This window comes from Strix aluco, chromosome 22, assembly GCF_031877795.1.
Source record: "Strix aluco isolate bStrAlu1 chromosome 22, bStrAlu1.hap1, whole genome shotgun sequence".
Taxonomy (NCBI): Eukaryota; Metazoa; Chordata; class Aves; order Strigiformes; family Strigidae; genus Strix; species Strix aluco.
Window position 1 is genome coordinate 2,539,868 of NC_133952.1, and position 22,835 is coordinate 2,562,702.

At 42.7% G+C, this 22,835-nt stretch overlaps 2 protein-coding genes and 1 long non-coding RNA gene across 3 annotated transcripts in view; all 3 read left to right on the plus strand.

Moving 5' to 3' along the window:
• The window catches only part of CFAP74 (cilia and flagella associated protein 74), a 49,200-nt gene extending 48,151 nt beyond the window's left edge, over window positions 1-1,049 (plus strand). Inside the window, exon 39 of the mRNA XM_074848464.1 lies at window positions 486-1,049. Coding sequence (XP_074704565.1) covers window positions 486-599 — 114 coding nt within the window. The 3' untranslated portion in view covers window positions 600-1,049. The remainder of the gene's footprint in view (window positions 1-485) is intronic.
• Window positions 1,050-5,899: 4,850 nt separating this feature from the next.
• On the plus strand, window positions 5,900-11,978 carry TMEM52 (transmembrane protein 52). The gene is made up of 4 exons (XM_074848036.1): window positions 5,900-6,133; window positions 6,971-7,015; window positions 8,982-9,151; window positions 9,832-11,978. Exons 2-4 carry the CDS (start codon window positions 6,984-6,986, stop codon window positions 10,149-10,151), a joined length of 522 nt encoding a protein of 173 aa, XP_074704137.1. The 5' UTR covers window positions 5,900-6,133; window positions 6,971-6,983; the 3' UTR covers window positions 10,152-11,978.
• A 1,501-nt stretch (window positions 11,979-13,479) lies between these two features.
• LOC141933648 (uncharacterized) lies at window positions 13,480-21,483 on the plus strand. Its single transcript, XR_012626167.1, has 2 exons — window positions 13,480-13,674; window positions 20,938-21,483. It is a non-coding gene; the product is annotated as an uncharacterized LOC141933648 (long non-coding RNA).
• Window positions 21,484-22,835: the final 1,352 nt, after the last annotated feature.

Below are 22,835 nucleotides of genomic sequence, written 5' to 3' on the forward strand. Positions count from 1 at the left end.
GAATTTACTCCCCTGCTTTTTGTTGTGAGCCGTGCGTGGGATGGCAGAATGAGTAGCTTGTTCCAAAATTAAAAGCATCATGTGCAGAAAGACGGCAGTAGAGTTCCTGGCATGATGCATCGGGTTGACATCGTGCCTCTTGGTAACCACTGGTGGTTACACAAGATTGAAGGCTAACTGGTGGCTAACAGGGTCCGTGGCTTTCCCAGCTCCCCGCAGCGTGCTCTGCCGCTGCCGTGCCCAGTTGTCAGGGCTGTAATGTGGTGACGGTATCAGTAGTGCTCTGGAGATGGAATGCTTAGTCACTGCTCCTTTCCTTACTGCAGTATGAGCGTTGTGTGGAAATGTAAAAGAGCCAACACAGTGGGAAGAGAGGTAATCTATAGCTACAACTGAGATGTAAAATGCATCGTTTGGAACTTGATCGACTTATCTGTTCTAGGTACAAAAGAATAGGTTGGTTTTATATGTGCATTTTTTTGTAGGCCAAGGACCCTGTGCTTGTGACAGCCCTCCTGACCTTAAAAGGTGACATTAAGGAATCTTACCGAATCCTCTTCATGGCAAGAGTTGTGTCTGCGTGTGCTGCCACGGAGTGAGGGAGCCAGGCTAACCGGAAGGGAAGATGGAGGCTTGTCTTACTGGGAAATCAGCGGAGCTCCGTTGAAACATGGAAAGATTTTGAGACTGATGCAAATATGTGCGGGGAGCAGGGAAGTAGGAGGGAACATGACATGTAGTATTTCTGTTTTCCAAAAAAAATTCCATGTAAACTCTGTTTCCATTAGTTTCATTTTCAAGCTGACTCTGTGACAATAACCTTGCGGTGGAAGACAGACTGAATGAGGGGCCCAGGTAGATACATCTGCTGTTAATCACCGTGTCTTCCCAAGGCGGGCGTTCCCTCGGGAGGAGTATCTCTGTTACATCTACGTGGGTGAGTTTCAAACAACGCCTATCCTTCCAATTTCAGATGCATTTTAATGGATTTGGGAAACCCTTGACTTTTTCCCTTTTAAAACCAGAATAAAGCTGCTTACGCAAGTCTCCTCCAAATCGTTCGGGCAGTCATTTTTACAGTGCACTGTGAAATCTTCCTGATGACACATGATCGAGGAGGAAATAGTGACTGTGTTGCCCACTGAGTCGCTGGCTATGGTTGGACACCTGCCCTTGATCGTGCCTGTCCAGGAACTTTGTATTTCTACATTTGTTTTCCTCTAATTTCTGACTAAAAATAGATTTCTGCCTGTTACTGAGTTAAGTTGGAGTGCCCTGCAGGTGTAACTTTGGCCAGGAAGCAGTAGCTAGTTCAGGGAAAAGTAGAGAGGCACTACACTATGGAGAATGAAGGGACCAGGAAGTTAGCAGACATCTAGAAATGTAGATAATCTTTTAAGTCTTGTATCACACTCTTTTTCTTGAATCACAGTAAATCTGTGGCAAAACTCCCTCACCACCAGGCATATTGCCCTTTGGCCCTGCATAGCTGTTAAGATTGCTTAATTAGATTATGCAGTATGAGAATAGAAACGGACTATTTGTAAATCTCCCTAAGGTAAAATGTGTTGAGCTCGTCAGACTGCAGGAAAAAGCAGTAAAGCAGTTGTCACCAGAAATATTTTATAGGGGAAGCTTGTATAACCGATGAAGAGGCGTTCCTTGTTTTTCCAAAGACAGTGTGTTTGATCCATTCAGCTCTGTTCTCGTTTAATAATGGATCAAGTGGCTGCGAAGTTACTTAACTCTGCAGTCTAAAGCCCTACAAACGCTGAAGCACTAAACAGCAGAGGCAGGAGGGGCGGGGGGGGACAGTGCTGGCCAGAGACAGCTCCGCCTTCGGAAGAGGCACAGAGTATTCCTGCTGGCACAGCTGGGGCAGTCGGGGTGAAGTTGAGGACAATGAAGTTCGTGTGCTGATTCTCTTACAGTCCTTGCAGCCCTTGCAGGGAGATTAAATACCGCTGCATAAAATGAAACTCTTGCAAATAGTTCTGCACGGTTGACAGTTACTTCACGATAGGGAGGTTTTCAGAAAGCAAGGACGAGCACAGCCTGGTGGAGTGGGAGGTTTATTTCAGGCAGTTAATTTGGGGGCATCCATTATGTGAGGATCCTTTGGATTTCCCTCTTGGAAGCTGGAAAGTAATGGCTGAGAATAAATTAGTCTCCAGACTTTCATAACCATATAATGTGCTGAAAAGAAGTGTAAAATTATCTACCAGGAAACAACACCCCTGACTTAGGAATCTTCCACTTCATAGAGGCCAGGTACTGTGAAAAAGCATCCAAAGGATTAAAGAAAGTAAAAAACTGAAAGAATACATGTAGAGACTGCAATAATGTTGAGACATCGTGGAGGTTGCTTGCAAGAATAAGAAGGTGGCTCAGTAAGCGCGAGGAGTAGCTGGTCCACCCAGCAGTAAGTGCTTGGACCCTGACTCTGAGAGACTCATCCCAGCTGTGGCGAGCTCTGGCTGCGCCCCGTCAGCTGTGGAAGCTGGAAGGGCACGCGCGTGGCGCTGGGTTAGTGCGCTCAGGAAGTCAGGCTGGTTACCAGAGCAGCTGCCATCGACCGGCTTAAGTCCCTGTCTGTACTGAACAGCCCACCGGGTAAGCGAAGGGTGTAACCCACTGTTAACTGTGTTCTTGGACTTGATCTTGGAAACTTAGATGAATAATTTCACGGACTTGGAGTGAGCATAAGGTTCTGGGTTTCACTGGGGAAGGTTTCCACGCTTAAAGCTAAATGTGTATTCCTTCTCTCCGGGGGAGTGTTGAACCATGACAATAAGAATAGGTTGCTATTCCTGGAGTACTGGAAATAAAGAAAATTATGCTTGCAATACACAGCTGAGATTCTGTAAAGCACTTATGGAAATCTGAATGTTTTCTATTTTCTTTCATAACAGAAAAGCCTGTTATTTTATCTCGGGCCTGGAAAGTAATTGTATTTGACTTCTTGGGGGCATAATGGCTGATCCTTGCAGGATTGGGTTTTCCCCTCCGATCGGATTGGTTTTGTTGTTCTGGCACAGACAGTTCGACGTGCCCAGCTCTTGCACAAGGCAATGCTTGAGCAACGGAGGAGACAAACTGATGTGAAAAGAAAAAACATTGATGTGGGAAAGCGGATCCATTGTAAAACTTAACACAGGCGTGTGGCCTGTGCTGCTTCATCTGGAACACATCTGGAACTGAGTAAAAGCACAGTTACTTTTTCTGCAAAATGTAGCCCTTGGATGTTCCACTGTCATTCAAATGAGAATTGCCACATTCCACCAACAGAGAGAAAACAGGATCCTTTCCAGAAAGAAACAACTAATCCTCTGATATATTTGCTGAAGTTCTTGGGCTTGATTTAGTGTTTAAATGAAGTTTCCCAATCTAGAGTAAACAGGTTTTCCTTAGGAGACACCTGCCAGCTTGTTTCCTTGCCTAAGCTGACTGAAGTGGAGAAGTCAGTGCCTAAACCCTGTGACAGCTCCGTCCTGTTTCATCACCAGGACTCTTCACTTGCCTAAAACCTCTTGTTTGTGTGAGTGGATGTTGAGCAAGCAAGCCAAGGATTCACTAACAGATCTGACTTCTAAACCAGAAATAACTAAAATAATTTCATTAACATAGTTACTTTTGCTGTATTTTTAATTGGCGCTGAGCCTCTTTAGAATCTTCCCAATGCAAATTTGCAACAATCCAAGATGCACACTGTCAGGCTACTGAAAATTTAGGAATTCTATATGGATGCTCCTACCTAAGCAATTCTTATTTGTAATATATATGAAAATAGCTTCTTAATCTTTCTCCAATATAGGAAACAAGAAACTGACTGGGATGACTGACTACTGGAAACAATTTTCCTGCTAATTTAGACACACCAGGCTGAACTAGAAATACTGGGTTTGTAGGTAATTCCTTGAGGACACAGCTGAGAGCTATTGCGTCCATTTGCATGGCTTAATGCCAAGTGCACAACTCCCCGAAGCAGCTCTAGCCTTCGTGCAAGTTAATCTCTTGAAGAAGCAAACAATCCTGTCCAATGCTGTGCTTCCAAAGTAGGTTATCAACAATCATAGCACATTTGGCATTAAAATTGCCAGGAAATTCTAAACATGTAATCTGATGTTTCTCTTTCCATATTATAGGACTCCAATAGGGATGGAGCCCTTATTGTGAGGATAACATGGGAAATGGAACCTCAGAAATATATCTAAGTATCCCAGAAGCTGAAGTTTTCTGCTCCTCTAAGTGCACTTCTGAACATTAGGCTTTCAGACGGAGTTTTGCAGCTGTGGTCCCTCTTGGATCACTGGACACAAACTCCTGTGCTTTCAGGTCTGGGTCTGTGCAAATACATATACTGCTTGGCTCTGCTGCAGTTCTAGTTTAATAAGAAATTCACATACATGTATGATCTTTATAACCCCTAGAAGCTATATTGCTCATTTCTAAAACAGAAAGGAAGTGAGAGAATAAGTACTAGTGTCATAGCCATGTTATTAATCCATCTGCTGCTTAGCTGGTGACTTCAGATTGCTTCAGACTTCTGAATGCAGCTCTTCCTAAATGAGCAATGGTCCCATGACCCTGAGCAGTCCTGTAGGAAGATACTTTAGTCACTCTGCCCCATGCTATTGCTGTGCCTTGAAACGCTGGTTTTGAGCAAAAGTAGCAAACATCAGGTGGAGAAGGGGCTGTGGAACCCTGTCCTGCCCAGCTGCTGCGGCCAGCACTGCTCCCAGGGGCAGGAGTGCCCCCGGCCACTGGAGATGATCCATCCTTCTTGTAGAAGAAACCTCTGGCAGCTCAAGTCCAAATATATTCTCCTGTTGCATTAAAATCTCAAAAAAATCCTTGTATTTTGTCTCATTCTCATTACTGGAGGAGCTTCTATCGTAGTTGATCTTCCCCTTTCTTCTCCAGTTGAAATCCTTCTAATCCATGAATTAGCTCCCCTGCTTTTTCAGCACTGGGTGTCTGCCTTTTTGTTGTATCATGATCACCCTGATTCTGGTCATCTCTTACATTGACTAACATCTTTTTTTGCCATGTAACTGACCTCTGCTGTATTAGTGCTTCAAAGGTATCCAACCTTTAAGTCACCACCTACTTTGAAGCAGAAGTAATCCTTGCTCATTCATAGGGTGGATATGGTTGGCCTTTAGCACACGTTTTGCTCTTCCCTGGGGAGGGTTAAGACTTCAGTAACTCGTAGCAAGTCCTGACTCCTAAAGGGGTTTGAGGAGCTTCTTGTCACTAGGGGCTCATACAATCCTACTAAACTAGCTAGACTTCACCCTGAACAGAACTGCAGGAAAGCTGTCATTTAGAGGTGGGTCAAACTGCTGTAATGATCGGTGTAATCACAGCAATGAAACATTTCTCTATGAAATTTCTACCAGAATATCAACCCTTGGGGTTTGGGGCAGTGATGTGCAAGATAAAACAACATGCAGATATTTTAATTGCATTTTTCCATTTGAAATGCTGGACACAAATTATTTTGGAGCAAACCGATCTTCAGAGAGCAGTCAATACCTTCCCAGTCAGTTTCACATGTTTTAACAGGACTGTTTTTAAAAAGGGAAATGATCTGTTTTTTCAAACCTTTGTTTCTTTCTATTATTTCTCATACGTAGTTTCCCATTCCTTTTCAATTTCTCCTTCAAAAATCCCTCTGGCCCTGCCCAGGCAGGGGCTGCGTGTCCAGCTGCGAGCACAGCCGATCGGTTCTCTCTCGAGCAGAGCGCTGAGTAGCAGACCCAAACCGCTTCGGGGAAATCTCCGAAAGCTGAATTCTCCCTTTGTACCCCCCCTCGGCTCCGCGACTGCCGCGAGGGCGTGATAACGGGCGGTTATTTATTCGCCCGCCCCAGCGGAGGCGGCCCCAGGCGCGGGGTGCAGGGCTCGGGTGTCCCCTGCCGGGGCTCGGGCACTCCGGCCGCTTGTCCTCGAAGAACCCCCGCGGCCGCTGCGCACAGCGCGGGGCAGCGCCTCGGCCGCCGGGCTCTGCTCAGCACCCCCACCACATACTGCAGGTGCTTCTCTCCTGGCCGCCCGCTGCTCTGATTCTCGTTTTCCGTTCCGAGGCACTGCTCTGTTCTTCAGAGAATAACTGCAAGAACTCTGATCAGTGAGTAATCAAAAATTTTCCGATGTCTGTTAATGAACCTGCTCCCGTGGTGACCGAGGGACGTTGTCAGATCAGAGTGACGACTGACCGACAGCCATCCGTTACTGATGCTTTTTCTTATCTCTAAGACCCTTACCAACTTGCAAATCTGACTTGGCTGGCCTTGCTCTGTAGACTGAGGTGAATGATCCTCTTTCAAAATGACTCTGAAGTGTCATCTTCTGAAAAGTCAGTTTGCAGATTCTCTTCTGCGGCCAAAAGCTTTGTTCTATTTTACATGAAATCTATCCCATGCCGTTTGCTGTATGCAGTACTGCTGTGGCAGCTGCGCTCCTGAAATGTGATAGAACCTGTTCTCCTTTTTTTGTACTGTAAGGAGATCTGAAAAAAACCATTTCTGGTCACATTGGAGCTATGAAAAAGTAAATTAAAAATAACTGGGGGAAGTAGGCATTTGTCTTAGGCTGGCATTTTCAGACAGGCCTATGGTATTAGGTACCTCATCTCAGTTAACTTTAAATAACTCTTTGATTCATTTTTCGAGAATCCAGCATGTGTACTTCTCTCTCCTAAGCAACAGTAAAGTACCACTTTGTAAAAACATTTATTTACTCAGAAACCAACTTTTACAGTGGGGTTATTTGCACGTTCTCGGATTAATTTTACAACTATGAAGAACAGACCTCTGAAACTAAATCTAAAGGGGTTTTGCTCTGTACTCTTACTGATTGCTTTCCCTTTTTCACCTCAAAAATCACATGAAATTTATTCCCTGTCATACGTTCCCTGTTTGACTGTAGATATTTAAATCAGTGAATCATCTACCTTCCTTCACAGATGCCCTCAGAACATGTCTAATTGGACAAGTCTGTGGTATGTCTGGTAAGTTTATTATTAATCTTACTAACCCAGACTAATTTGAAAGTTATTATGAACAGTAGTTGTAGTAAGGCAACAGAAACTCTCTTCTCTCAGGCAGGACGGAGCGAAGGGTTTCTCCTCGGTTTTACGGAAGTGGAATATGTTACAGATGAGCCCACGGGGGAGATAAGGTGTCGGGCAGGGTACAGCATTCGTCTAGGGAGATGTCATCTTTCCTTTCTGAGTCCCCTACAGTTTAACTGCAGGGCTTGTTTGTTCCTCCTAAATCGCACGCCGGGGGCCGCGCAGCGAGGGCCTGTCGGGGCTCGGCACGGCACTGCCTGCTGCCCAGGCCTCAGCTCTCCCCCTTTTGTGGGGCAGGAGGTGGTGAGCTTACAGCGTTGTGTCTTCATTCTGAACTCCAGCTGATTACGAACCTGTGTACTGGAATGACTGAAAGGGGGAAAACAGTGACAAGTATAGAAGGGAAAGCTCTTGTCACAAGTGGATTCGTCTCTTGCCTAACACATGCACTGCAGGGATCCGAGCATTGTTTTTATAGTTTGCATTCTGTCAGTATATTAACTTCGGTGGTAGCACACAGAGTGAGTTGGTTATTTTTAGCTGTCATTCAGTCTGGACTAATTTTGGTTGCTATCCTTTGCTTTCTTAGAACGTGCTGATCCATTGAACTGTTTAAAATACATAGTTACATAAAATATTTTAAGAAGGTTTCTGTAATTAGGCAGCATTGAAATCATGAAAGCAAATGAGCTCAAGCTGAGCTTTCCACTGCCGAGATGCCTTTTCCTGGGTGATTTCTGCCTCCGTGGGGGGCAGCAGCAGGCGAGGGTGTGCTGGTTTCACAGGACGCACCGGCACGCAGCTGGTGGAGTGTCAGGGAATGCCGACTGGCTCGCCACACTGGAGGAGTGTCTCGGTGCAAAGTTCCAACAGGGCAGCATGTTCTTCTCACACACCATTTTAAGCTGCCTGAAAGTGTTTTTCTAAAACAATAATTTGCAAGAAAATGCAGGAAATTTGTGGAAGTTTGAGGCCCTCAAATCCAACCTTCATACTGAGTGCAGTCTTTATGTGTATCTGACTGTCATACTAACAGAAATATACTCTTGTTAAAACTAAATAAAACAGTTATTGAAGAAATGTTTATTTTGGAATCATGGTTTTTATGGGCAAGTACTGTCTTTGATTTGGAGAAAAGAATAGAATGCTACTGAGGCCATTTCTATACATATTTAGGGTGGAATATAATCCTAATGAGAAATTCAGGAGCATGATCTGTCACACAGTAATTCCTGTCAGGCCACTATGAATGTACTTCAACATTGTCCTTGGACCTACTACTTCTTTACAGGACTTCCAAGCATTTCTTATTGCCTCATCTTCTCATGCCATGTCTTACTGCTCACCTGGCTCGTGAGAAGAGTGGATTCATTTGAGAAGTTGGGGGGCGGGAAGGTAGAGTTTCAATCGAGAGAAGCACCTGAAACACTAGCACGTCCACCTAGGTACCCTACAAATTGTTAAATAATAAATTTTGTTAAACAATAGCTAGAGATAGAGTTGTGTTTTCAAAACATACTGCAAAATATAATTTTTGTGCTCATTTGTAAATAAAGGTCCTAGACTTATGAAAGTTTGTACTTGTACTTCCCTCCAAGTACGTACCCACTCTTACTGTTGAAAGCAGAGCCCTGCTCCCTGCATAAAATTTGAAAATACAACCCAAGATATTTGACATTACGGCACCTCTGAGCCAGAAGGGATCGTACCCACGGTCAGTAGTATTTCAACCTGTGATTAAGTGTTTGTGATCCAACTTCCTAATTCAGGATCCAGCACCCATTCAGAACTAAACCTAGGAGGTTTGGCCTGTCTTTCACCCGATTAGAGTGAAATTATCTTCGGCTCTGGAAGAAGTAAAACATAAGCAATGAAATGATGATATTGTCCCTCCTTCTCTAAGGTTAATCTTGCTGGCGGTGTTCCTGCTCCTGCTCTCTGGGATCACAGCGAGCTGCATCCAGTTCTGCTGCCGGAAGAAGAGGCTTCCAGCCGAGCCCTTCCCTTGCCACCCTTATGATCTGGCAGGCAGTGCTGTTGACAGCGACAGCACTGCCCATAGCACAGTGACCTGTAAGTATCCTCTGGGAGTCAGCGCTTCAGCAGTGCTTTGCTACTGAACGTGTGCCTACAATTCTCCATCTAGCCCTTGCAGTAACTGGGACTCTCTGAGGTACTCCCAGAACAACTTTCAGCCCCGTAGGGTGGGCACGAGAGATAAAGGAAGGTCATCAGGGCAACACAGTGAGTGAGTGCAGAAAACAAGTAGGATTTAACAGTACAGAGGTTAAAATAAAGTCTGTAGTGGGTTAACTTCTTAAGTGTCATCTCCCACATCTGTTCTTACTGCCATTCCCTTATTTTTTTAACTTTTCTGCCCATCTCACTGTCCAACTATCCCAGCCAAAGTTCTCTCTAATGTGAGGAATTGTTCACAGCTGTTCACGTACGTGTACGAACCCAGCTGAAACTACCTCTGTTACGACATACATGTACTATGTCAGCGATTTCACAATAATTACTGGATGGTGATATGCAGAGACATTTTTAATTCTGAGTCCTTTCTTTTGGAGAATGATTATAGATTCTGTCACGGGTAATTCTATACTGATAGCTTTTAGTATATAGTGCATATGTTCTGACACCACAAAAATGAGTCCATAATTTCTTGGAGAAAAGCAGGATTAGCCCTTTATATATCAGCAGCCCATGCAGGTGTTTAATTTTTTTTTTGTAATTCCTTTTCTTCACAGCATATAGCTCACTGCAGTACCCTCTACGTGCCCCTATTCCTTTGATATTTATGGATGTGGATAAGAACACTGTGTCCCCTCCAGCTTACAGTCTCTATGCAATGGAGTTGCCACCTTCTTATGATGAAGCTGTCCAAATGGGTAAACAATGCATTGAAGTAGGACAGATAAGCCAGAAACTCAATGACATCCCTGGAGAAGTGACATCAGGTGGGCTGAATCCCATCCCATATTCACCTGATACAATCAACAGAGATCCAGCAACACAGGCAAATTCAGAAAATTCAGAAGATGCCACAAAAGAACAGCCGCAGCTCTGACTCATTTCAGGAGGGGAGCAAAGGAAGGGAAGGACTGTAAGAGTTAAAGAAGACATGAAGAGTTTGGTTTTATAAGCAGGTTATGATGGGAGGACGTTTCCTCTCATGCCCTTGTAATGATCTGTCAGTTACAAGAAATGTTTTCTGTGACTGCTATAATCTCCTGGTAAAACTTCTTCAAGGCCATGAAATGAAGTAAAAGGGCAGCAGTTTATAAATGCCTGTAAAAGTGGAACATGAATGCTTGTTCATCTTCTGATTAAAAAAAAATATTCCTTGTGTCCAGCATATGGCAATAAAAAACGTCAGGGGAATTTTGCCTTCTTGGGAACACACATGAAGAGTCAGAACAGTACAAACAGCAAGTTGTTGTTCTGGAACAGAAGCTTCCCAAACTGGAGTTGAAAGGGGAATCCTAGCAAGTCACACTGAACAGCCTCTGTAGTTTCTCTTCCTTTGAGAACCTTAACTGTCCAGAAAGTTGCTGGAGTGCAAATTGCTACATAATGGCACACACTCCTTAAACTGCAGTAAGATGGCAAACAAAGACAGGAAAGTGTGTGGAGGGAAATGCATTATGTTATGTTTCACAGTGAGACAAGGAATGAGACAGATGAGAAAATATATTTTTTGTTGGTTATGAGACCTGAAGGGATTGTTATTCGGTTTTTTTTAAATCTTTAAACTTCTATTTTCAAGATGAGCTGGCTTGTAGGTGGGATCCTTTTACTACTTATTTTTGCCAGTTAAAGTACAAATTAGTCTCAAAGAGACACTTGCACACATGGTTAAGCATTACTAATGTCTTTCAAATACCCATCAATCTTTCAAAGATGCCTGTAACCTTTATCTGCTCAGGTGTCAGGGTCTCAGTCAGTACAGACAAGAAAAAAATCAGAGAGTCCTGTCAGATTTCAGCAGTTTAGTACATAGATGAGCTCAGTAATGTGCAGGATGGTACAAAGCATGCTCTAGCTGTGCCACCTAGAATAAGTTACAAATACAAAATACCATAGTACAGGCTGGGCAATAGTCCAAAGCAATTACTCTTCAGGGATGATTCTTTGTAAAGTACTGATAGCAAGGATAACTGCTATGCATCATTTTAAAACTGGGAGCTTGGAGTTGATTACAGTGGTCTCAGCCCAGACAAAAATATGGGCTATGAGAGGCCTTTTTTTAAATGACAGCTCTTTCCCTTTCTTGCCCCTCCCATATTCCAAATAGTATGAATTCTATCCACTCCTGAGTAGTGATTTTCTTTGAATCCACTTTAGCAAGGTGCTAATTTGGCTGCCTTTAGGAACATGAGCAATCTACAGGATGGTTCACTGCTATGGGATTATCTACGGGATAAGAGCAGGAAAGGAAGCACAAGCACTAGTGCTATTAATGAATGTAATGTAAAGTGTGGAGCGCTAGGTCAGAGCTAATGTTGACTGACCTTCTACTAACAAGAATGTGACTGATGGTCTTCATTTTTGCTGAAGTTGCTTCAGTAGCTGTGAAAAGGCACTACCTTTGCAAATATTTAAGTGTCGGTCATTAATAAGCAGTGGAAGTGGTGGGCACAAAATCTTGCACAACTTTTAGAAGACTATTCTCTGACAATCCTTACTGCAAGAACTACCCTGGAAATGAGCACTAAAATTTAAAAATTAGGATCTCCCTGCCAGCCAGCAGGACTGACTAGAATCTCTGCAACACATTCATGGTGTGTGAGCTGTTCATGAGTCCGGCTCCCTAGAGAAGTGTTAGTTCTATATTTAACTTGCTTATAGCTTACTGCAAGGGTTGCAAGGTTTAACAAATCTGCTTTTCCTCTGTCTCTTCTCTGTCATTCTTAATTATACTTCTGTTTTATTCTCTCCGCTGACTTATTTTTCTGTGTCAAGATGGAGACTAGGCATAAGCCAGTGTAACTATTTGGATGTCTCTAGCTGGAAGAGCAATACATGCCCAGTCCTGGGTGTCTCCAAGTCACAAATACAGCGGATGTATTTTTATTTCTTGAACTTTTCCATCAGGATAGTACTCAGAAACAAATCTTATGCCTTTCCAAAGAAGAAATATCTGTTGGAGGGAAATGGCTGAGTGCTCACTCACTAATAAAAACAGGAATACAAAATCAGGCAGATGAAAAAATAGTGACTGACACAAGAGGGCAGTCCTTCACTTTTCAGTGCCTTGCATTATATCACCACCGGGAACAGCTCTGGAAGAGGCGAGACGAGCTCCTGGTGTTGCAAAGAGGGGAGGGCGCTTTAAGGCTCAGTTTTGCTCAGTTCTTCAGAAGTTACTCTGCAATGCAAGGACTGAGCTTGCTTGAGGAGGATGGGGGAATAATTACAACCGTTTGACTTCCCTCCCCTTCATGCTTTTGCTAGCACAACGCTTCTGTCTTGTGAGTTGTCAGCAGTACCTGACACACTGTCTACTAACTGCAAGGAGATGTTTCCATTTGGTTATGGGGATGACGTTTCTAACTGTAAGATCCCAGTCAGAACCCTAAATGCCTGTGGAGCATTTACAAATCAGATCTGACTCCGTTACCACCTGGATTAACAGAAAAGCCTGGCTCACTCTGGGGCACCTCTGTTGCCAGTCTAGCTGGGTTAGAGTTGCTCTGCAATAATCTATCACTCATGTCTTGAATTGCATTCGTCCACAAGTCATTATCCAGACTGAAAGAAAACAACTGGACCTGCTGCTTCTTTATGAAAGTAGAGAGTAGGCAAAGAGGGAGCAACACTGCAGGAACTGAGCTTCCATGTGTGTATGCAGGAAGCAAGTGTCATCTGACGCAGCATAAATAAATATATAATAAATATACAATATTATAATATATAAATAAATATAGAATAAATATAGATTAAAGAATAATACAGAATAAAGCACTTTTAGTTTTTTCCCTGACTTCCTAGGAAGAAGGGCATAATCTGGTATTTTCTCTCTGACACCTAAAGGAACAGTGACATTATAGCGGGGGTCTGCTACAGGCCCCCCGACCAGGAAGACTGAGCAGATGAGGGTCCTCTCTAGACAGAGAGGAGCAGCCTCACGTTCACAAGCCCTGGTCCTCATGGAGGTCCTCAACCACCCCGGTATCTGTTGGAGGGACAACACAGCAGGGCATAAGCAATCCAGAAGGTTCCTGGGATGCATTGATGATAACTTCCTCCTCCAAGCGATAGAAGAGCCAACAAGGAGAGGTGCTATGCTGGACCTTGTTCTCACCAACAAGGAGGGGCTGGTGGGGAGTGTGAAGGTCGAGGGCAGCTTGGCTGCAGTGACCATGAAATGGTGGAGTTCAAGACCTTTAGGGCAACAAGGAGGGGGACGTGCAGCAAGCTCGCTATCCTGGACTTCAGGAGAGCAGACTTCGGCCTCTTCAGGGATCTGCTTGGCAAAGTAGCATGGGATAAAGCCCTGGAGGGAAGAAGGGCCCAAGAAAGCTGGTTGCTATTCAAGCACCACCTCCTCCAGGCTCAGGAGTGACGTATCCCCACAAAGAGGGAGTCAGGTAAGAACGCCAGGAGGCTGCATAGATGAACAAGGAGCTCCTGGACAAACTCAAGCACAAAAAAGGAAGCCTGCAAAGGGTGGAAGCTAGGGCAGGCTCTTGCCTTATAACATGATTCATTAATTCAAACATAAACTATTTGTTAATATAAACTACTGACCTAACCAGCCTGCAGGAACACAGAATTTTCTTTGCACATCAAAAGCAGTTCAGTTTGCTCCTCACAATGTTTTCAATAGTGATGTCTCAGCCCTTTATCAAAATCATCTGATTCCTCACAGAAAGCTGATAATCAAAGCTGTCCCTGGCCCCTGTCTTTGTGGAGGCAGATTACCCCCACAACTGTTCCTTATTTACATCTCCACTTAACAGCTTTCTTCAGCTCAGTAGCATTGCAGAAGTTATATCCCTCCAAACAGAAAGATCGTGACTAGGGGATTTACAAATTCTGTTTAAATTCCTGCAGCAAACAAAGACCTCTCTTCCCCTCTTGAGAACAGTTTATATTTGTGTAGAAAGTCCAGTTCATCAATTAGAACCACTGTGGGAACACAGTGAGAGAAAATGACCCCTTAATGAACTAATGTCAGGCAACAGAATTAAAAAGGGCGATCTCCTGGATCCTGGTCTACACAAGCAACAGCTTGAAATGTTGCTCCCAAGTGCCTTACATAATGCTAAATAGCAGGAAGTAGAATGGAAAAGAGTGTCCATTGATCACCTGGGTCTTTTCTGTTTAATTGGGTAAGTCAGAGAAAGACAAATTTTCTTGTTGTTAATGTCTATCAAAATAGGCTTAGTAGCCAGCTTCCCCTCAACAGGCATTAGGAAGAGGACGCTAAGAGCTCCTATCCTACTGTATGGTAAGTTTAAATGAACTTCTTTCTTTTAACTGATGTTTTAAAACTCACTAACTAAATCCAAAAATGTGGGATGGAGATTAATGCTCTGTCTTCATTTTGGCTGCTTTTCCATATGCGTTTTCATGTGGACAACAGGCATTTTCTGTCAAACCTTCTGACTTTTGCTTCGTGTTCTGCAAAGCTCTCTTTACCTCTCAGTGTGGGATCTGACTTTATAGTTCTAGAAAACTTTGTTTTGTGGTTGATGCTCTTAATGAGGCTCAAATAGCAAGTGAGAGACTTTTAAAAGCTCCCAACCCAGATAAACTTAGTGGTCCTTTGTGTTTATTCTGCTGAGCTAGTAAAAGGGGAAGGAGGGATAGGACTACTCTTAAACTTTACTTGTTCTTACCAGGTACGATGACTGGGTCCCTGGTTTTGTCAGTGAAAGCATTTGGAGTGTAAATGGTTAGCTAAGCTTCAGACTTGGATTTTGTGCTATTAAAGTCAGAGGAAACAAGGTGAGATTCTACAGAAAAAGCCCACTTTACATTCAGGTTTATTCCTCTTAGCCCCATATACATTTCCTCCTGTATTTACAAACAGGCATGACGTCTCAATTTCTAGTTGGAAACGTTGCACGGTGTTGCTTAAGAGCTGTCAAATAGAATGCAGAGGTGGGTGTATATCAGTGAGAAATGAAATGATCTCTACGGATGTATTCCTTACAGCTGTTTTTTAAAGTATTCTGAAGTTTTAAAACAAGACACTGTAACTGATACTATTTATTAGTGCTATAGTCATCTGAACTGTGAGTGTCTAAACCAGAAGCCTTCCATGAGAAATCTGCAATCCCTGGTGGTGGTATAGAATAGCCTCCCAGGAAGATCCAGGATCAGCATATTTCCTCTCATAAAGAATTCATCTATACATTTTTCCCCTTTAAAAATGTTTTAATAATTAAACAGCTTTTAAAAAAAGCTTTCCAGAAGAGAGAAGTGGATTTAAATGGACAGATTAAAAAAATTCAATTACTTTCTAACAAGGCAGTCATTCGAGCATGTCTAAATAATTTTAAATGAATGTCTAAATAGTTTTAAATTAGGCAATTAACCAAACAGGACTTCACTCACTGTTAGATCTGCTCGGGGTTACTGTGAAAGCATTTGTCTTTGACAGGTGCGTATCACAACACATTTTTCATACAAGTCTCATGCCATGTGTGTAGGAGATGTGATATCACAGCACATAAAGAAGCTGCAGGTGTTAGAGCGCGGTACAGCACCGAAAGGCACTATACTCACCATGTTCTCTGTATCTTGGAAGGATGCTCGGATAGAAGATCCCTAATCTACTGCAAAGTGCCAAATGGAAAATGAACTCTCCCTTTCATGTTGCAGAAGAGGGTTAGGCAGTTAGCCATCTAGGGACAGGGTTTCTTAGACACCTTTTATGGCTTCAAGAGCTTGAGAGGACGAGCCCTATTTTTGGAAGATTTGCTTCTCAGTATCCGCTTGAGGCACAAGCGCACAGCCAGGCTCTGTGTCGAATGTGTCCAAAGGACGCATCTTCCTAAACCATATATTTTAAAAGATAAGTAGTATAAAAGAGAAGTATTATAGATACACTTGCTAGGAATCTCAGAAAAGAAGATTAAGGGAGAACATGTGATGGATGTTTCCTTTCCTTTAACCTTTTCAGCAATAAGTAATAATCCATTGATGAAACTGCCTGTCCCCTGGTACTCTGCTGGCCTATTGCAACAACATACCAAAGATTAGGCTGGTTTGTGCTGAAGAAATCCACCAAGTCTCCTCAGGATTGCTTACACTAAATCGGCTCCAGTGGTCCTGCCAGTATTGGAAGCCATAATCTACAGGTTGCTGATAACCACAGTTAACTTGGTGGTTTTTAAATGCAGCATCTCTCTTACCTAGAGCTATGCTGACAGCATACTGGTGCAAGCACTCATGTTTTACTACTGGTTTTATCAGGTTGCTCTCGCCTGTTGTAGGAAGGCCCTGCAAACTGTGAACTCCTGTCAACATTGTTATTGAAGCAATTCCCCTTTATAATGCTGAAGGCTTCTGCTCCCCGGCTACGGAAATGTGCGGGCAGCTGCCTGTGCATGTGCTACTGAGATGTGCCCGGTCAGAAGTCTGTTAGGTGACCTCCATCAAGTTGCTTCCTCTCTTACGTCTCTGTTGCTTTTCCCAGCCTGTCGGTCCAGTGTTTGAGAGTTACGTTCTCTGGTGCAGGAAGTTCTCCCACAGTGCCTACCCTAGTGGGAATCTGGCCATGGAGGAATCTTCTCCATATTCAAGTAACACCAACAGTTGGGGAGGGGTGGGGGGTAACTTGAAAGCCACAAGCAAACCCCCCCAAATAACCCTCTGAATTCCTTGAGCAGTGGAAGTAACAGAGCCTAGTTTTCTAAATTTCTAAATCTTATGACAAAGTTCCCTAACATTTAAGAATACGTAACCTTCAGTAGGCTTTCTTATAGCTAGGACATGCATGAGATCTTTCTCATGTGCATTTTCCAGTGCCTAATAAGGGTGAGCTCATGCTGGAGTCTTTCTTGCAGTGGGGGTATTAAAGATCCCTCTATGCAGCTCCTGTTTCATGAAACATTTAGAAGCTTCATGTCCTTGAAACCTCCAGTTTTCTATCACCTTGCTTGAAATTGGTCAGTGGATTCAGAAATGATTAGCTGGGTGAGGAGAGCGGAAGGAGAGGAGACAGGACACAGATTTGACTGTGATTACAAAGCCTCATTTCCATAAGAGACCAGGTTTAAAAAGAACATCAAGTGAGAGACTGGTCCCACAGCAGGTTATATGCTCAGCTGGATGGAGGATCGAAGAATTCTGATTTGTCAGTCTAGTGTTTTTCACCATCACTAGATCCACTCAAGTCTGATTATATCCACACAAGCTTTGTGACATCTCTAAGGGAAAAGCCCCTCTCTGTAATTACCCGAAGTGCATTTTTATTTGTGATTTGAATTTGGTGCTCATTTGGCACTGTTCAGCATGCAATTTTTCTTCTCTCGTTTGTCCAAAATGATCATTTTGCCAGTTATTTTCTGTTGTTATTTGCTGGCTGTGTGAAAGAGCCTATGATGGGGAGATGTACTGCTGGAGAAGTTGGTGCTTACATCGCTGTCAGCAGCTTGCAGTCCTGCCTCTCTCCTCTCACACGCACATGCACTCATCATGAGCACTTGTGCTCAAAAAGAAAATGCAGACTTGGAAGTAAATTGCCTCAATAATTCATAGGCTTTATAGCCCAGAACAAATTATACCTTGGCTCTGTCATGAAATTCAGGTTGCAAATCACTTTATAGCCAAGCTCGTTAACAATACAAGTAAAGTGGTACATCTGTAATGGCTTTTATCATCAATGCATTATAATCTTTGGAGAGTATTAAGTGGTAAACCTGCAGCATCCACAGTGAGGCATCAATAGGGTCTGGATACAGTCAGAGTCAGAGAAAAACCATTTCTTTTGCTGTCCCCAAATAGCTTGGAAGAAGATTTGGTTGGTTTGTTTTCTAACTGCATTTCAACTTTATCAGATGTAGTTTTTGAGGGAAAAGAACCACTGCTGTTGCCAGTACTGACGAGTGGGACACTTAGACACGTGTGTAAAACCTGCTCGCTTATGGAATAAAATAGCTCTCACAGAATCACTTTCCAGATTCTTGCTCTTGGCAGTCTCCTGGCTCTGATTCTGATTATCTTTACCTGTTGGAACTGTTCTTGTTTAGGGAGACACTTACTAATTTTGCTGCAAATAGCAGAGGTTCCTTCCTTTAGCCACACCTAAAATTCAAACTAAGAGAGGAGCCTTTGAATCGCATTCTGAGCAGACTATCAAAACAAAGTATCATAAGGGAATTGTGCTCTATAAAAATGGAAAAGACAATAAATGTTTTATGAAATATTACATCCTAAGGTTAAATCCAATGCACAAAAAAAGCATAGATGCAAACCCACATCACTGGGAAAACATTTTGTTTTGGTCAGTCAAAATTAAGAACACAAAATGCCAGAGTTCTTTTTATCTTACTGGGGGAAGAAAAAGGGGGCTGTAGAAAAGAATGTACACTTTCAAAGAGGTTTCACATCTGTTTAGAATAACAAGCTCACTTTGGGCACTTGGAGAAAGGAGAAAATCCATTTCTATTTCAAATCTAGAAATGTCTGAATCTGCATTAAAGTGCTTAATTTTTACTCACTTCTTTACTCTGCTTTCCCAAGCAGCTCAAAAAGGAAACAAAAAATAAGAGCCTGATGTTGAGCTCCTATGTGTGCATTGTTTTTTCTCTTTCTGTGCTAACAGCTTATGGCATAAGGTATTTCCTTCCCACAAGTAAGGAAGTATAGTCCCGGGGTCGAAGTATTGACCTGGGAAACCCAGCCCAGCTCCTTGTTCTGCCACAGACTTCCCATACGATGCTGGGAAAGTCACTTAGTCTCTGCTGGCCGCTGTTCCTGGTCTGTAAAACAGGGACTGCAGCACTATCTTATCTTGCAAAGAATTTTGAGGATGAATACATTGAGTGTGGGCTGCACTGTCGTAATGAAATACAAATACACAGTCAGAGCATGATGAACTTTGTGTGGGACATAAAGCTCAGGGGAAAAAACCTCCCTGCTCCCTCCCCCTCTTAAGGGGAGGGAATTTAGAGAAGAAACTCTGGCAAAACAAACAGTGTGAGATTTAGAAATAGCCTCTGGACTTCAGGTGCCTAATCCAGTCATTGTTACAACATTCCTGACTAGAAGAAGCAGAGGGGAGACAAATGTAAAAGACAGGCCCAGGATCAGTGCGAGATGCCTGATGAGGTGATGGGAGGAGTCTTGTGACAGCAGCTTATCTTGCAAGATTGTTGACCTGCCGGGGATCAAATGTCCTGAGATACCACCTCAGATGTAAACATGAAAAAGAATGCCAGTTCTTTGTCAGTTTGTAGAAGCACTTAATTTTTATCACTTTGATTTGTCTCTTGCTGAATCTCAGCCTTTGTTCTGTAATCTATGATCTTTTGGTCTAGTTCAGAACTCTCTGGAGTCTGATTTCCACCCTCTCCACACTTATCAGATCAGACTAGGCAAGAAGCTTTGTTCAGCTCCATGGGGCAAGAAACGCTATCCTTTTAACCCTGAAAGCACTTGCCAAGTGGCTGCCTCTTGTCAAAAGGTAGTTGGCAGAGAGACACCAGGGTTCTGTGAAGAAGGTGGAAGGAAGCTGTTCTGCACTGCTCATAAGGCCACTTCAGCTCTTTTTAAAGCCCATATAATTGTGATTAGCTAGCTAACCAGGTCATAAAAATAAATACACCGTGTATATTTGGAGAACTTGTCCCTCCACTTTAGTTATTCTGGCTAAACTACCTTCTTCCACAAGATGGCATAAGTGAGCCTAAGTGGCCTCTGTGAATGTCGGTTTTTCAGACACGGTGCTGCAAGGCAACACGTACAAAGTCAATTAAATTTTCTGAGATTGGAGGAAAAAACGTTATACACTTTTATCCCTTACTTTAAAATTGCACATATAGAGTAGACCTTTTCATCTTACACATGCTGTAAAATACTGAAATTCAACTGACTTGAGCCATATGGTAAGTTAAAAAGCATATGTTCTGTTATTTTTCACTGTTAATATTCAAGAAAAATTCTGTGATAATGGGAAGGGCTATCTTCCAGTCAAGAAACATCCTGGAGTGTGACAGACTCTACCACAGATAACCTCGGCATCTATACACATACCACTTTCAATGTCTTTGCCTCTATTTTCCATTAGTAACAATTACAGAATCACAGAGGTTGGAAGGGACCTTTAGCCCAACCCCCCTGCTCACTAGGGGGTCAGCTAGAGCAGCCTGCTCAGGGCCCTGTCCACTCTGGCTTTGAATTCTCCAAGGATGGAGATGCCACTGCCTCTCTGGGCAACCTGTTCTAGTGTCTGACCACCCTTAGAGTAAAAACAGTTTTTTGAATGTTTGAGTGGAATTTCCTGTATTTCTGGTTGTTCACACATTGTTAAGATCCCTCTTGAACCACCTGTTCTTGAGGTCAAAGAATCCCAGCTGGCTTGTCCTCTCCTCGTATGTCAGATGCTGATCAATCCCTTGATCATCAAAATATTTAATCTCCTCATCTTTAGTCCAATTTACCTAATTCATTCAGGAATTTCACCTGAATTTAAGTGTGATATTTAGTATATTTCTACTGAATGTGGGCCTAGAATAAACAGTTGCATAAAGTGGACCATGGGAAATATCACGAGCCAGATACCTAATCACTCTGTTTACCTCCTCATACTGTGCTGGCAGGCTGTAGGCTTTGCTGGTGCTACCTATGCAACGGTTTTTATTGCACTACTTAGACTGACATTGCATCATCTCATACAGTGAGAGTTCAACACAAGGTTGTGATTACTGCGGTCAGCTCAGTATGCTGCTGATTTGTGTCCCAACGGTAAGAAAATTGGCAAGATGAAATCAGATGAAGAGCAGAGGAGAGAGAGGAGGTGCATCTACATGAACTGTTTCATCGGAAATGGATAAGCTGCTTGAAAGCAAGAAAAATAAATACAATCTTCCTACTGCTTTGCATGGGGCTTTTAGGTGGAAGATGCTATATAAATACCCCTCCTGTGGGAGATCATGCTTTAGAAGTACAGGAAATTGCCTGGATTAAAAAAAGAACATAAAGAATAATGTTCTTTCAGGCCAGAAAAGGAAGAGACATTTCCTTTTCTTTCTCTAGTTTCTCATTGTCACCAACAAGAAAACCATATTTCATCAGAGCATGCCCTTGCTCCCACAGGTTTCAATCAAAATGATCAGTTATTCACAAAAAATATTTGCCCTTGTTTTCTTATGTGAATTGTAGCTAGTAATACTGTAAACCCACTGCTTAATACTATGCTATAATAAAAAAGAAAAATCCAAGTTTCTGATTGATTCCTACCTCTTTAATTCCTAACATATCCCACTTGTTTTAGGTACAAAACTTACAGCCCAAAATCTCTAAGATTTAATCAATGTGCAAGATGCTAGGTAACACATATTAATGTAATTAAGCAACAGGAAAAAAAAAAATTAGGATGAGGTTAATTTGAGCATCTGTGGGATTAGTTTGGTGACTTGTTAATTTATAATTATAAAACATAAAACTGCAAGTGTGTACATGTGTCTGAGTTGCTGGTACTATTCCCTACAGCCCTTCTTACTTCTCACCTCCCCCGTTTGTCTGCTTAGACCTAGTCCTTTGAGATGGCCATTTGGTGCCTGTTTCTTTTGTATCTCAGTTTGTGCAGTCACTTATCCATGTATCCATGATTAAGCCACATGCCCAAACTGACTACTTCATAAGTCTGAAACGACATTCAGAGAAACAAAACTCAAAAAAGGAGTTTGTTATCAGTCTGGAGATAGGGTGGGGGATGGAAGAGGCAACTGCTAGCTCCAAGAAGTAGTCAGGTTGCTCTTTATGAATTTACAGAAACACATGAATCCCTAATCATAGGTGTGTGGATGCAGAAGGGTCTTTCTTCAAATCCGGCATGTCTGCAGTTCTAGTGATTCATATCTTAAGCTGTTGCTATATTGTCTTGAATTCAGGGAAGGCTCCAGTATAAAATCTCTGGCACAGGAAGTTCAGCTTCCTCTCCAGATTTCCTTCCTCCACCTCCTTATACGCAGAATAACAGCGAACATATTTAAGCCTTGCCTGTGCCAAGTGAAAACTCTTAAGACTGTAGAGCAGTTTGTGTTTATAGCCAATACCTTGAATACCTGAAGTGTTCAAGACAGGCAGCACAGAAGTCAGTGATTCTTCACAATGAGACTTAATCCCCAAAATATCCTGAACTGTTGAGCTGCATTTTGTAACTGCACACAAAGCTGTGCCTAGTCCCTAAAGCAAATTTGATCAAAATAGGTGATAAAAGTGACTCTTATTGACATTCAATCCCATTTCCACAGTGAATTGGGCAAAACTTTTACTGATGGCAGTGGGGGATTTAGCCATAATGTAAATTTGCTACAATTGCAGAGTAAGAAAAACTATGGAAAATCAGGTCTGGATCAAGTCAACGCCTAAGATATATCTAATTTTAATAAGCTAATTTAACTTCCTAGATTTTTATCTAGGCTTCAGTGTCCTTTAAAAACAACTTGCTAGACTCCAGGCTGAGCGCCAGCCAGTCCAGTTGTCCAGTTTGAGCCTCAAACTGAAATAGGTAGGAAAAAATGTGAACTACGTTATAACTGAGCTCTGGAAGTGCATGTTAAGTAGACTAGGA

Bases quoted from the DNA above. Each gene is read 5' to 3' on its own strand.
- TMEM52 (XM_074848036.1), top strand. From the start codon at position 6,984: ATGTCTAATTGGACAAGTCTGTGGTATGTCTG. The intron at 7,016-8,981 runs GTAAGTTTATTA...TCCTTCTCTAAG, and splicing joins ACAAGTCTGTGGTATGTCTG to GTTAATCTTGCTGGCGGTGT. The intron at 9,152-9,831 runs GTAAGTATCCTC...TTTTCTTCACAG, and splicing joins TGCCCATAGCACAGTGACCT to CATATAGCTCACTGCAGTAC.